Raw genomic sequence first — 13465 nt, 5'->3', positions numbered from 1 at the left:
TATTGAAATGGATAGATTTTGAGGCCCTATTTGAGAAGTCTCCCACCCTCTCTTAAGGGGGCCTATTTTTAGCCCCAGCACCAGCGAATAGCTGGCTAAGTGTGTGTGTGTGTGTGTGTGTGTGTGTGTGTGTGTGTGTGTGTGTGTGTGTGTGTGTGTGTGTGTGTGTGTGTGTGTGTGTGTGTGTGTGTGTGTGTGTGTGTGTGTGTGTGTGTGTGTGTGTGTGTGCGTGTGTGTGTGTATGTGCTCACATACACGCACACATGTGAGCGAGCTGGTAAGCGAGGTTGTTTGGTGAGGGGGTATCAGCAGCAGTGACAGCACTCCTACAAAAAAAAGGAACTAAGAGTGTCAGGACAGTGTAAGAGAGGATACAGGAACTTTCTTTGGGCGGTTTCTCAAGTTCGTACTCTCCTGCTTCTGCAAATAAGCAAGGACTCAGCAGTTTATTTGCACTGAAGAAGGAATGTCAGAGGCAAATGAGCATACTAAGGCGATGGAGGTGACATACAAAGTGGAAGAAATTGTGGAGGTGACATACAAAATGGAAGAAATTGTAGAAGAAATTCCAATGAGAGAAATAGTGGAAAATGATGCAGCATTTGAACCTGACGAAGAACGTGACTACCCCCCTCTTGGTAGCAACTCTATCTACTCAGCCATTCTAAGCAGAAATGAGACTGTGAAAGATGCCAAGCGTCTTAAAACCTTTTTGGAACTACGGGACAAATATGTAGGCAAGAAGGTGCTGTTTGAAGATCCATTGTTCCCTGCAGATGACTCCTCTCTCTTCTATAGTCAGAAATGCCCCAGAAAATTTGAATGGAAACGGCCATCGGTGAGTGCCTCTGGAGTACAGGGAGAGTATTCAATTGCTGTCAGGAGGTAGAAGGAACACTATGTAAGACATAACTGTACTTAATACTTAGATAAACACACTCTTGGCGGTTGAAAAAACTCCCCATCTCCAAATTCCATGTGCATTACTTACCATCGCTGATGGGAAGGGTGTGAAGTTGATATAGCTACATGTTTGTCAGCACATAGTTCTATTTTAACACCTTCTAGAATCACAGACAGCTGACTCTCCCACACAATTGACCCCTCATGGACACTGCCATGAAACTCAGCAGGGCATAAGTAGGGGATTTGGTCTAACATTTATCTCTGATGATGTCGTGCTCACCAGGATGTTTTTTCAGGGACAGGACAGGAAAGGAAAGGGAAAGCCTTGTAATTGCACTGCCCATCCTAACTATTAGTAATGGTGCCTAGGGAATGGCTAGGGGTCCAATGACTTGTCCAACTGGGAACCATCTGATTCCCACTGCTGCATCTAAAGTACCATACACAGATACACTATGGTACAGAATTACAGCCTGGATTACAGTTTGTTGGGGGAATGTGTATACGTGGCACAGACGTGGCCAAGACACATGTCATGAACTGATATTTACATGCAAGACAGATGGACAGGTAGACATACAGTACATGTGTTGGTTTTGCCAACCTCAACCATATCAAGTTTGGAATGCCAAGTTTATCCACAATTAGACATGGCAGAAAGACACGCACCAGTCCTTTAGCTCATTGGTTCTCAGACTCGCAGACCTCTTCTGAAAAGATTTTGTGCCAGGGACCCCCATACAAGATTTGTGTTGTTACAATATTTCAAAAATATAAAAGATTTGTCACATTTTGTCAATATTTTTTTGAAAGTAGCAAATCTACAAGCTCACTACACATTGCATCGTGATGCGTTTGTGAGCTTGAAGATCTGCTATTTTCAAATAGCTGATGTACGTATATAGGGTTAAAGTGGTTGAACTGACGCTACATTAACTTATTTAGCTGGGGACCCCCTGGGACCCCCTCAAGGACCCCACTTTAAGAACCATCATTTTAGCTGATGCTCTTAATAATTGGTTCAGACTGTAAGGTGTGCCAAACCAGTATGTGCAGGTATGAGCTGTTTTTTATGGCCTAATGTAACCGTGTCCTCATCAAAGATCATTGGTTGGACACGCGTATGAGATTTTAATTTTACATTTACAACCCTGGGGTCTCATGATGAGGACGCAGGTGTCACTGCTGTGTCTCACGTATCACTGCATTCTGTATGTATTGGTACGTAGGCCTTCATAATGTTCTGATATGCTCATTGCTAACAATGATAATAGAACACACTAATCTGGTGGAACAACAAACAACAAAAAGCTGATAGGTAAAACTTTACGTGTTCTTTTAAGAATTAGAAAACCCTTTAGCCATATAGTCTAGTCAAGTATGTTTAGATTGCCAAAGCCTGATTTAAAACTCGGTGAGTTTTGTGTGACCTGTCACTGGTGTAATGTAACATATTTTGAACTGAAAAAAGTGTGCAAAACAGTTTGTTACCGAAGCATCAGGCTTTATAATCTCACTGTCCTGAATCAAATGGAATGAAACCCAACCCTTAAAAGCATTACTTAAACATATGTGGTCATAAATAAGGTTGACATATACCAAAGTCTGCAGTTTGTGCACAGGCCATGTATTGAGAAATGTATTACTGTAAATGAGAGATCACTACCGGTATTTAAGTCCTTGTAATAAATCATCTGTGTATAACATTGCGTCACTTCGTTTCCAGTAAGTCCAGTATGGCAGTTTATCATTCTGCCCTGACAGAGGTTGGTATGAGGTTAAGGGTTCTCAGCATTTATACCACAACATTATCGCTTGTTCAGAGGGGTCAGAGGGTTCCGACCTGTAACAGCTGCCCCTATACATATAGCTAAGGGAGTTCCTGGTTCCAACTCCTAACTATCTTTCAGCCCAGGCCCAGGCCTCTCACTCTCACTCAGCTGCCGGGTGAAAGGTCAAGTCCTCTCCATGTAAGTCATCTCATGTGCAGAGATCTGTGAATGCAGATTTAAAGCTGAATACAAGCATTTGTTTTGGTCAATGATCTGTGATTTCTTTTGTTTTGTCATGTTTTGTTTTTAATGCCAAATAGTAAGTACTTAGTAAGTCACATGTAAATGCACAATTTATGGTCCCCAACTTAAGGTGGGAAATGTTAGCACCAGCTAACCATTTTACAACAATTAAAAAAACTTGAAGACTTGAAAAACTTTCAGCCAGTAATTATATTCATAAACCTCTATTTGTTTCTCACAGGAAATCTGTGAAAATCCTGAATTCATCATAGAAGGAGCCAATAGAACAGACATCTGTCAAGGAGAATTGGGTAATGTTTAAACAGTGTTGATTGCAAATATATTTCAATAAAGCTCAGTTACCATCAATGCAAAACTCCTTTTATGAAGGATAGGCTTCTTCTAACTTTTGAAAAAGCAAGAATCAAGATACCTTGAATTGATGTGAAGCCTGTGGGATGTTTTCAATACAAATACAACAGACACCATCACAATAGTGGGCAGGAGAAAAGACTAGCCAGGCTATCCTTCCCAACACAAACAAAAATCCAAATATAGGTGACAAGAAAAAACATTTGGTGGAATTGGAAATGATCACCTTTAATTGTGTAGACTTTGCCTTGTCCACACTAAGACCAGCATGGTCAGAACATTTGTGTCACACATACACTGTAATATTCTCTGTGTTAATTTAACTCTGAGAGTGTACAAATTAAACCAAATGTACCTACAAGGGTCCATTTGTATTTTGTACACTCCCAGAGTTAGACATGGATATATTAACACTGAGGAGTTTACTGTGTTTGTTTTGAAAGCACTGAGCAGCTGAACCGAAAACAGAAACCATCCTTTTGAATGACATGACAGAAAAGATTGTTCACAATATACTGCCAAGGCATGTGTAGGCCTACACTGAAAACATGTCAGTCAGATGATCGAGAGAAGTCAGACAATGTGTCAGTCAGTGCTAGAGAGAAGAGACCCGCAATGCTCAAAATGTGTTGAAATAAGAATGAGTGCCCTTGATTATCTCAAGGGTGATTTATACTTGGTTGCGTGCCGGTGTCACACATCGAAAATAGCTGATCTACAAGTTGACACGTTGTGAGCTTGTAGATCTGCTATTTTCAGTGCGCAACATAGCATGCAACCAAGTATAAATCAGGCATCAGGGTAGGGGATTTGCACCTGCTGCAGGATTGTCATGTACCATATTCCAAATGCATTAGCTTATAAAATGATATGTTTAGATCATACCCCTTTATAACTCCCTGAACTTGTTGACAGGTGACTGCTGGTTGCTAGCTGCCATTGCCTGTCTGACATTGAATGAGACGCTATTGTATAGAGTTATCCCTCCAGATCAGAGCTTCACCGAAAACTATGCTGGCATCTTCCACTTCCAGGTATACTTGTCATTACAAACTTTACACTCTGCCCCTCTCTTTTTCAGCTGTATTTATAGGCCTATTCCATTTGAAAATTAATTGTTGTTGGCTAAGATATTATGGACCAAAGTACCCCACCAAACCAGGTTCCCATTAATGATGGTTTGTTAATTTCACTGATGCAGGAAACTGGTGCAGGAAATCACAGTAGACCATCCTATACCAGGTCATGTCTTATGCATAAGGGGAGTTAGATTTAAATTCCCATCGAAAGGAGGTGTCATTCACTGCCGCTGTTTTTCCCTTTTCTCATTTGTACATATATTTATTTGTATTTGTTGAGGACATGTATTAATGTGTTAATATGCTATGTTGATTAATTAAATACATAGGACCAATATTGGAAACAAGTCCCCAGGACTTTTTTGTGTTATCCTTTTAGCCCAAATGTCTTACTGTACCTCTGTGCTGTTTACATTTCTGACTAATAAAGTTTTCAATCAATCAATCAATCAATCAATCAATCAATTTACCCATATTCCCTGCTGTCATGTCACTTGCAGTTCTGGCGGTACGGTGAATGGATTGATGTGGTTGTGGACGACCGCATCCCCACCGTCAAAAACCAGCTAGTGTTTACCAAATCTTTCAGAAGGAATGAGTTCTGGAGTGCCCTCTTGGAAAAAGCTTATGCCAAGTAAGTGTGACTCATTTCAATTTCAATTTGCATGGTTCATATTTCAAGCTCGTCTGCTATGGCCTCAAGTGAACAGACACGTTTGCACTCTGAATGTGACTGATTGTTTCTTTCGCAGGTTGCATGGTACCTATGAAGCACTGAAAGGGGGAAACACCCTCGAAGCCATGGAGGACTTCACAGGGGGTGTGACGGAGTTCTTTGATTTAATAGACGCCCCCAAAGAGCTCTTCAAGATCATGAAGAAAGCGCTGCAGAGAGGCTCACTGATGGGATGCTCCATTGATGTGAGTTTAGAGTTAAGAGTTGTGTTAAGCCTTTTGCGCACATATATAAATAAATACATAATAGAAAAGTCAATTATAAATGATAGCATGCGATTGCGAATTACGAGCAGTGACCCAACATTTCAGCTAAACAGAGAGAAACCAACACAACGCAACACATACTAGAGGCTGTGCCGCTCCTTAAGTTCATTTGGAACAAAGAAAGCTTGCCCGGCGTTGCTGTAGCTATTGTGTTGTCATCACATTGCTTTGAGAAATATTTACTCACAATGTAAATGTATTGTGTCTCGGCCAGGTCCTTAATCAACAGGACATGGAAAGTCGGACTGAACAGGGACTTGTCCAAGGTCATGCCTACTCCATCATAGGTCTGGAGGAGGTACAGTAAAGGGTACACAAAAGTGTGGTTTCAAGATTCCTTTTTTTACAGGATGCTTAATGATTTAAGCCCTTTGATGTTTAATAGTAAAAGGGTGTTGATGTTTTCAGTGTGATCAGGTTGCACTGGACACCAGAATTCGCCTGATTCGCTTGCGCAATCCCTGGGGTTGGGTGCTATGGAAAGGACCATGGAATGCAAAGTAAGACTTGATCAGTGACCTGTTATAGTTTTTGGCCATTTCATACTTTGAAATCAGGTTTTGGTCAAATAGTATCTGTAAATAACTATTGGTTCTAAGTTGCTTGGAGTGCCAGATAGATGAACAGGTTTATTTAATCACAAGGAAAACAAAAACACGGACCACACATTGCTGCAGACATGGTAAGGGTAGTATGATTGACAGTTTACCTGGTATCCTGTCCAATAAATCCCTCTCTTCTGATACTCCAAGCATATTAAATCAAAGGCTACGAATTGCAGTATTTTGTATACAAATTCTACTTTACTCAGATTGATTGAAGGCTGCACCACCCTAATGGGCCATATCTAATGCTGAGATGACTTTTTATGCAGTGTTTAGCGTGCATTATTTTGTGGATGGTAATCTTTCTACAGTTCAAAAGAATGGGACACCCTCGCCATTGCAGAAAAGGACAACTTAAAAAAACAGACTGTTGAACAAAGTGAGTTCTGGTGAGTGAAAACCTCTGGTATTTCTCCCTTCATCGTCCCAAGGCCCATTTCAGATATTTTTCCACTTATCGCTTGATATTTTTTCCCTCTCTGATTGCCTCCAGGATGTCCTTTGATGATTTCATGAAGTACTTCACCAAGATGGAGATCTGTAACCTGACTCCAGACGCAATGCACCGTGATGAAAGAGTCAGCTGGACTGTGGCTGTTCATGAAGGACGCTGGGTAAGAGGAAGTTCAGCTGGGGGCTGCAGGAACTTCCCAGGTACTGTAGGTCTTATCTCTCACTCTCTTTAGCCTAATTTATACATTTGTAGGACAACTGTGTATTCCTTGGAACTATCCATGCTCAACTTCGTCGTTTCAGTCCGACGAAGCAGTGAGTCCGCTCCCACCTTGCTGTTTTACAGAAACCTTCTGGACCAACCCACAGTATCGCATGCGGTTATATGAGGAAGACGATGATCCAGAAGACGAACGGGTGGCATGCACTGTGGTGGTGTCTCTGATGCAGAAAGGCCGTAGGAAGGATCGCAGTAAGGGAGCCAAGAACTTCACCATTGGGTTTTCCATCTATGAGGTACTAAAATCCTGATTGAGGCTCACTATGGAATCCATACTTTTATGCAAGCACTGGAAGAAATAGCACTGCTCATCTTTACTTTGTCTTCATACTGTAGGTGCCACAGGAGGTAGGATCATCTGGGAGGACATTAATGTGACGATGTCAGCGCTGTCCCAATTATGACCTGTATCTTCAAGTGCTTCTTATTTGTGTGTGTGTGTGTGTGTGTGTGTGTGTGTGTGTGTGTGTGCGTGCGTGCGTGCGTGTGTACACAGTAAAGTACCTGTTGTATTTTATATTGTCTTGTGTATTGTCTAACTCATATTATTAACAGTGTCTTAAATGGGTATGAATCTAGTACAAAACATCATTAACATATGTCTTACGCAATATTTAATTACATTCTTCAAGATAATTAAGGATTTCTAAAGTACAGAATATTGCTCCACCACCATTCATTCTCCTCTATGTCCCGTTGCCACTGCCCTTATTCCTAGATGCGCGGATGCAATCAGCACCTGCAGAAGGACTTCTTCCTCTACACGGCCTCCAAGGCCAAATGTAAGAGCTACATCAACCTCCGTGAGATAACGGAACGTTTCCGCCTGCCTCCTGGGGAGTATGTCATCATTCCCACGACCTTTAAACAGCACCAGGAGGGAGAATTCATTCTCAGAGTCTTCTCTGAGAAAAGGAGCAGCATCTCAGAGTAAGAATCGATAAGGGTGGAGGGGGGTTGGTCATATGTGGGGGAGGTGAGTAATGTTGGATGCTGTTGATGATCAAATGGATGTAGAATATAGTAGGGTAATGAAAAATTGATTCATGCCAGAAATTCTGTGACATTTGTCTGCTTTCTCCCAGGGAAAGTGATAGCGCAGTTGGGACTGACAAAACGCAGGTAATGTAATTACGGTGATACTGTAAGGCATTTGCAATACGGGTTACAGTACAAGTACATTTTTAAGTCTATTACAATTACTATTGATTCGATCTGTTAGAAACAAATTATTTAAAAGGGTCATCAAAACTATCATGCAATGTTCTGTTCTATATACAGTGTCACACTGCAATACCAATGTACATTTAGTATATTGTAAAACCCTATTGTGCAGCCTACATACAGCATCTCATCATCGTTCTCATCAACTCTCTCGAAATCATCCATCTTGTCTGTTCTATCATGTATATGCATGTGTCATCTTTCCATAAAAGACTAATAATCAGAACATTTAAGGCTTTTTCCTTCACGTCTCTTCCATACCTTTTCATCTCATTTCATTTTCCCCCTATCCTGTCTTATTTCACGGGCCATCAGAATGGCGAGAAAGACAAAGCAAAGGTAATGCAGAATTAAAGCGGAAAATACTCTGCTTTCTTTTGAGCTTTGCTTTTCCTGCCTCTGTCCTACATGTCATGTTGTCTTGTGCCAATGTCAGCAACAGCAGTTGTTGGCCATCATTGCTTGCAGTCAGTTTAACATCCACCCTGTTGCTGCCTTCCACCCTAATCCCAATACTCCCACAACCCTCTCATTTCCTCTTCCCATATCAACCACCTCAACTTCTCATGTGTCTCCCTATTCTAGCCCATTGTGTTCGTGTCAGACAGAGCTCAAGCCAACAAAGAAATCGAGCATGATGGCATTCGGGGGGAAAAGAAGAAGAAGGTAATAATACTCTGAGCAAACAAAAAGAGTATGTTTGTCTAGAGTCTGCACCAGTACTGCATTCACTGTCACAGCTGAGTGCAAAGGTCACTTTTCACTCACATACAGTACAGTAATTCACAAGTCTCTGAGCCTGACAGGCCTGAAACTCAATCTTAAACATGTCACACGTCACTGGGAATTGCCTGACCCCCCCCCCCCCCCCAAGTGAACTACTCTCCAAGTTTTAAAGGGCAATTGCTCCATGGTGGCCTACTTCCACCTGCTCCCTTCTTATGACTCTGTTTACATGTTCATAGTTACTCTACACCCCGTAGTGCTGCCCTCTTCTGTTTGTAATGCATATTTTCTTCCTCACACTTCTTTTCACCTGACATCAAGGAGTTTCAGCGGGAGAGCATAATGCATGTGGAAGAACATGCCATCCCTCCCAGTTCTTCTTCTTGAATAAAGCCCGTCATCAGTGAACACTCCTATGTCCTGCTTAAAGGAGGAGTTCACCCAAAAAAATATTTATTTTCTATCAATTACACACCCCGTGAAGCCTTGATTTCATGGATTTATTTTTGTTTTTGTGGCATTCCTAAAACAATAATTTGATGACCGTGTGTATTTCCAGTAGGAGACACAAATAATCTACTTTGTGTCTCCTACCGGATACATTAGCCGGTAGGAGATGGGAATCAAATTATTAGTTTAGGAATGCGACAAAAACAAAAAATAATCCATCGATTCAAGGCTTCATAGGGTGTGCAATTGATAGAAAATAAGTCATTTTTTGGGTGAACTCCTCCTTTAAAAACATGTTGTGTCTGATCCCAGAAACACTTTGTTTCTCCATAAGAAGGCATATGTATCTGATACAACAACAGCAACAGCACCAGAAAATACTCATACAAAATCTTAAATAACTCATGCCTTGTTTTCCTACACTGAATACTATATTTGAACCCTATATACAGTATACATTGACCGGTGTCCCCCATGGGCCTATACTTTACTCCCTTTTCCCTCTACACCAACTCTCTTTGTGGAAATTGCTGATCTACAGTACAAGCTCACATCGAGATGTACTGTAACATGATGCAACGCTATTTCCGCCAAATGTTTGTCTGTTATATAACATGCACAGAAAAGGGACGCTAGGGCAGTGGTTCTCAAACTTTTTCCATGTCAAGGACCCCCAAATGTATATGTATTTGGCCGTGGACCCCCATCTGAAAATGTTTTGTGCCAGGGACAGTCAGAAGATAAGATTTGTGTTAAATGAAATTATACAAAATATTCCAAACATGTTTGATATTTTCCAAAATTGCAGATGTACAAGCTTGCAGCGTGGTACTAAGTGACTCGCTGTGAGCTTGTATATCTGCTATTTATGGTTAAAGTAGTTAAATAATTCGGATGCTATTAACTAATTATGCTGGGGACCCCCTGGAACCACCCCAATGACCCCTGGGGGTCCCCGGACCCCACTTTGAGAACCACTGGGTTAAGGTATCCAATACTGAACTTAACTACTTAAGCCCTATACACTTCTTTGTTTACAGGCGTAAAAGAGTGGGTTATATATATGTTTTGTACAAGTTGAAGTTCCCAATGCTTTAGGGTTTAGGTGTAGAGTATTGTAAATGTTAGCATGAAATGGACACTTTTATTTATTGCTAAATCCTCTGGTATTGTTGGTTGGCTTTTCCTTTTTTAGCTAAAGATTCTCCAGCCTGTGGAAGAAACTGAGGAGGAGAAGCAGTTTAGAGCCATTTATGAGCATATTGCTGGTGAGGTGAGTAGTGATTGGTTTAAGAGGAGCCATTTCAGGATGGGGAAACAGAACAACACATGACAGACACTAGATTTAAGACTAGAGTTATAAATTAGCTAATGTGAACCGTTTCTTCCCCCTCGTTCAGGATATGCAGATCTGCTCCAATGAGTTTAAAGTGGTCATGCAGAGAGTATTGGCAAAACGTGAGTACACTGGAATAGAATTGCCAAAAAAAGATTCCTTCACTTTCTTCGTATTTATTTTGTGAGATGAGTGCTCATGTCAGCTGGTCCTTTTCTACAGACAATGAAATTCAGACAGAGGGCTTCAGCCTGGAGACGTGTCGAAGTATGATTGCACTCATGGATGTATCCTTTCATTTTGATTGACAGCAGGCAGGACTGTGGTACAGACCAAAGAGCAGCCACTTCTGAACCCCATGGCGGCAGTACTAAAATAAAGACACAGAAATGTGACTTATGGTCCTCTGTTCAAACCCCAAACTGACTGGGAAAATTGTTTATGGTGAAACTGACCGATTAATGCTTGACCCTTTCCTGAACAGCCATGAGGTGACATACAGCAAAATGACCGCCCTCTAACGAATATTATGGTGAAATTTGGACCACATTTGAATGAATTGAAAGATGTTTGAGCAACAGAGTTAAATTGTATAGCTTTATACTGTTGCCTTCTGATAAGTTATTGCCATAACTGAACACACCTCAGACGGACGGTACAGGAAAGCTCAATCTTCAAGAGTTTAAACACCTGTGGAAAAAGATCAAAGAGTGGCAGGTAGGACAGCATATACACTTTTAAGAATCTCTGTTAAGGATATGTTAAACTTGACAAATGCAATCCTCCCTGGTTGATGCAGACTAACCGGTTCTCATGTGATGATCATTGTGTTAATCTCTCACAGCTGATCTTCAAACGTTATGACCCCAAAAAGAATCGCTGCATCAGCAGCTTTGAGATGAGGAATGCAGTTAATGATGCAGGTGAGCACTATGGTGATCAAACAAAGTGGGAGTTTACCAAAATCAAAGTATTTGCTGACTATTTATCAACTCATAACGGATATATTGTCAAAATGTATTTCTAATTAATACTTGGAAGATCAATGCAGGGTCCCATTAACATGAAGGTAGCTGGCTTACTTGTTAACTAGTTGTACGAACTCTTGTTCTATTGTTGTACTGTTTTATTGGATCTTGTTTAGTCGATACACTTTTTGTATTAGCTCATGCTCATTTGATTTTGCTATTTTGTCTCATCTTTTTAAGAAAGTAGGTAGCTGATATATAGCACTTTTACCTTAGCACTAGGTATACTCTTGGTTGCTTGTTTTTGCAGGAAATGCACTTAAGACTTCTGGTGATTAGTAGTTTTGTTCCCTACCTATGTTGAATGCACTTATTGTAAGTCGCTTTGGATAAAAGCGTCTGCTAAATGACTGTAATGTAATGTAATGTAATAACTGCTTCATTATGTCCACATCAAGGTTTTCAGCTCAACAAACAGCTATATGACATCATTGCCATGCGCTATGCTGATGAACACCTCAATATCGACTTTGACAGTTTCATCTGCTGCTTTGTGAGATTGGAAGGCATGTTCAGTAAGTACAGACTACACTGCAATCTGTGAATGCTCCCAAAAAAAAAAACAGAAAATATGGTTGTATTGGTTGGGTCATACAGAAAAGGTAGGCTACCAAACACTTTCGCATGGAAGGCAGTGGGGCACATGGCCAGAATTTAAATCTGCAATCCACAACTTATTTAAAAAAAAAATCAACCCTAATGTTTACTAGTACTGGTTGACAAGTAGCCCTTAAAGCTCATAAGCCCAATACCTCCTGTGGACAAACAGGAGTTCCCTCTTGACGAGCAGTTGATGTTTCATTTCCCATCCGGGTTCGAATCCCGGTTGTTATAACTTGTGAACCGGGTGTTATAATTTGCAGTTACCTCTCCCTTACAGGAGAGTACATAAAAATTACAGACTATAGCTTTAACATGTGATAGGTAAAAAGATAATCCCGTTTGACACGATTATTTAGAAATGAAATAAGGGACACAGAATAGTGCCGATTAATATACCTTGAGTTGAGTCACTCTTCCCAAATAGCCCGTCAGTTATGTTTTAAATAAAATCCAGACGGATCACTTACAGTCATGAGATGTATATAAACGAGATGATGATAATGCTTGTGTTGGGTTTATTACAGGGGCATTCAATGCCTTTGACAAGGATGGAGACGGCATCATCAAGCTCAATGTCCTTGAGGTACACCAGTTCTTCCAGTTTCCCTCTCTGTATGCATGTATATATACAAGTTTAATCATAAAATACTTATGCCCACCTTGTTCTGTCTTTTGCAGTGGCTCCAGTTGACCCTGTATTCATAGTTCAACTTGTCTTCTAAGGCTCCCTGACCAGCTATATACAGTATATATGGCATTTGCTTACAAACAAATCAAAGGCAAGATTTTGATCGATCAAAAATGTGCATCATATTAATTTGAGTGGCTGGGTGATTCTCTTTAACCCTCTAGTCGTAGTGAAACGGACTTGGCGTTACAACTGTACTGAGACTGCTTTTTGGGGTGTCTATTTTGGGGTGAAGAGTAAAAACCAAAGATAGCAGATCTACAAGCTCTTCTGAGCTTATACATCTACTATTTTTGACTCTTTAAATAAATTCCTCATATTACTGTTGTCCTTGAAATTTTCTGGAATGTGGGAAAGACAGAAATTTTGTACACAGAAAATCCTAAGTGTAAATGTGGTTAAATTGATACTAAGGGTTGTAGTGTATAAATGACCCTGATTGTTTATCTCAGTGGAATACTGAAAGACCAGGAGGTCATCAATAATAAGGCTAAATCATGCATCCACTTCCTATACCCTACAGCAGTGTTTCCCAAACATAGGGTTGCGACCCACGTTTTTAAATGGGTCATGTGAGTATGTATCCTGTTTTCTTAATCTTTCCTACAAAAAAATTAAAAGAATGTGTTGTATTGTTTTTTACAACATTTCTTGACAGCTTTTTCTGTTGTTTACAGTGTGTTGTAAGTGAACATGGA

At 40.6% G+C, this 13465-nt stretch overlaps 1 protein-coding gene across 1 annotated transcript; it reads left to right on the top strand.

Moving 5' to 3' along the window:
- The first annotated feature begins 210 nt into the window (after positions 1-210).
- Positions 211-13404, top strand: LOC311062620 (calpain-3-like). Its single transcript, XM_084081794.1, has 22 exons — positions 211-838; positions 3163-3232; positions 4209-4327; positions 4873-5006; positions 5125-5293; positions 5589-5672; positions 5783-5874; positions 6291-6368; positions 6473-6633; positions 6779-6948; positions 7049-7060; positions 7431-7642; positions 7798-7834; positions 8522-8602; positions 10308-10385; positions 10513-10570; positions 10671-10735; positions 11097-11165; positions 11293-11371; positions 11875-11991; positions 12604-12662; positions 12758-13404. Exons 1-22 carry the CDS (start codon positions 467-469, stop codon positions 12782-12784), a joined length of 2343 nt encoding a protein of 780 aa, XP_083937920.1. The 5' UTR covers positions 211-466; the 3' UTR covers positions 12785-13404.
- The last annotated feature ends 61 nt before the right edge of the window (positions 13405-13465 follow it).

This window comes from Gymnoscopelus microlampas (assembly GCF_963454915.1).
Source record: "Gymnoscopelus microlampas genome assembly, chromosome: 16".
In the NCBI taxonomy this organism is placed as follows: domain Eukaryota; kingdom Metazoa; phylum Chordata; class Actinopteri; order Myctophiformes; family Myctophidae; genus Gymnoscopelus; species Gymnoscopelus microlampas.
This window is presented reverse-complemented; position numbering and strand designations above follow the sequence as displayed.

What these genes read in the sequence shown, in the direction of transcription:
- LOC311062620 (XM_084081794.1), top strand. Translation starts at nt 467, where the DNA reads ATGTCAGAGGCAAATGAGCATACTAAGGCGATGGAGGTGACATACAAA. An exon ending in TGATGGGATGCTCCATTGAT is followed by an intron (nt 5,294 to 5,588) that starts GTGAGTTTAGAG and finishes TGTCTCGGCCAG; the next exon opens with GTCCTTAATCAACAGGACAT. An exon ending in TCAAGCTCAATGTCCTTGAG is followed by an intron (nt 12,663 to 12,757) that starts GTACACCAGTTC and finishes TGTCTTTTGCAG; the next exon opens with TGGCTCCAGTTGACCCTGTA.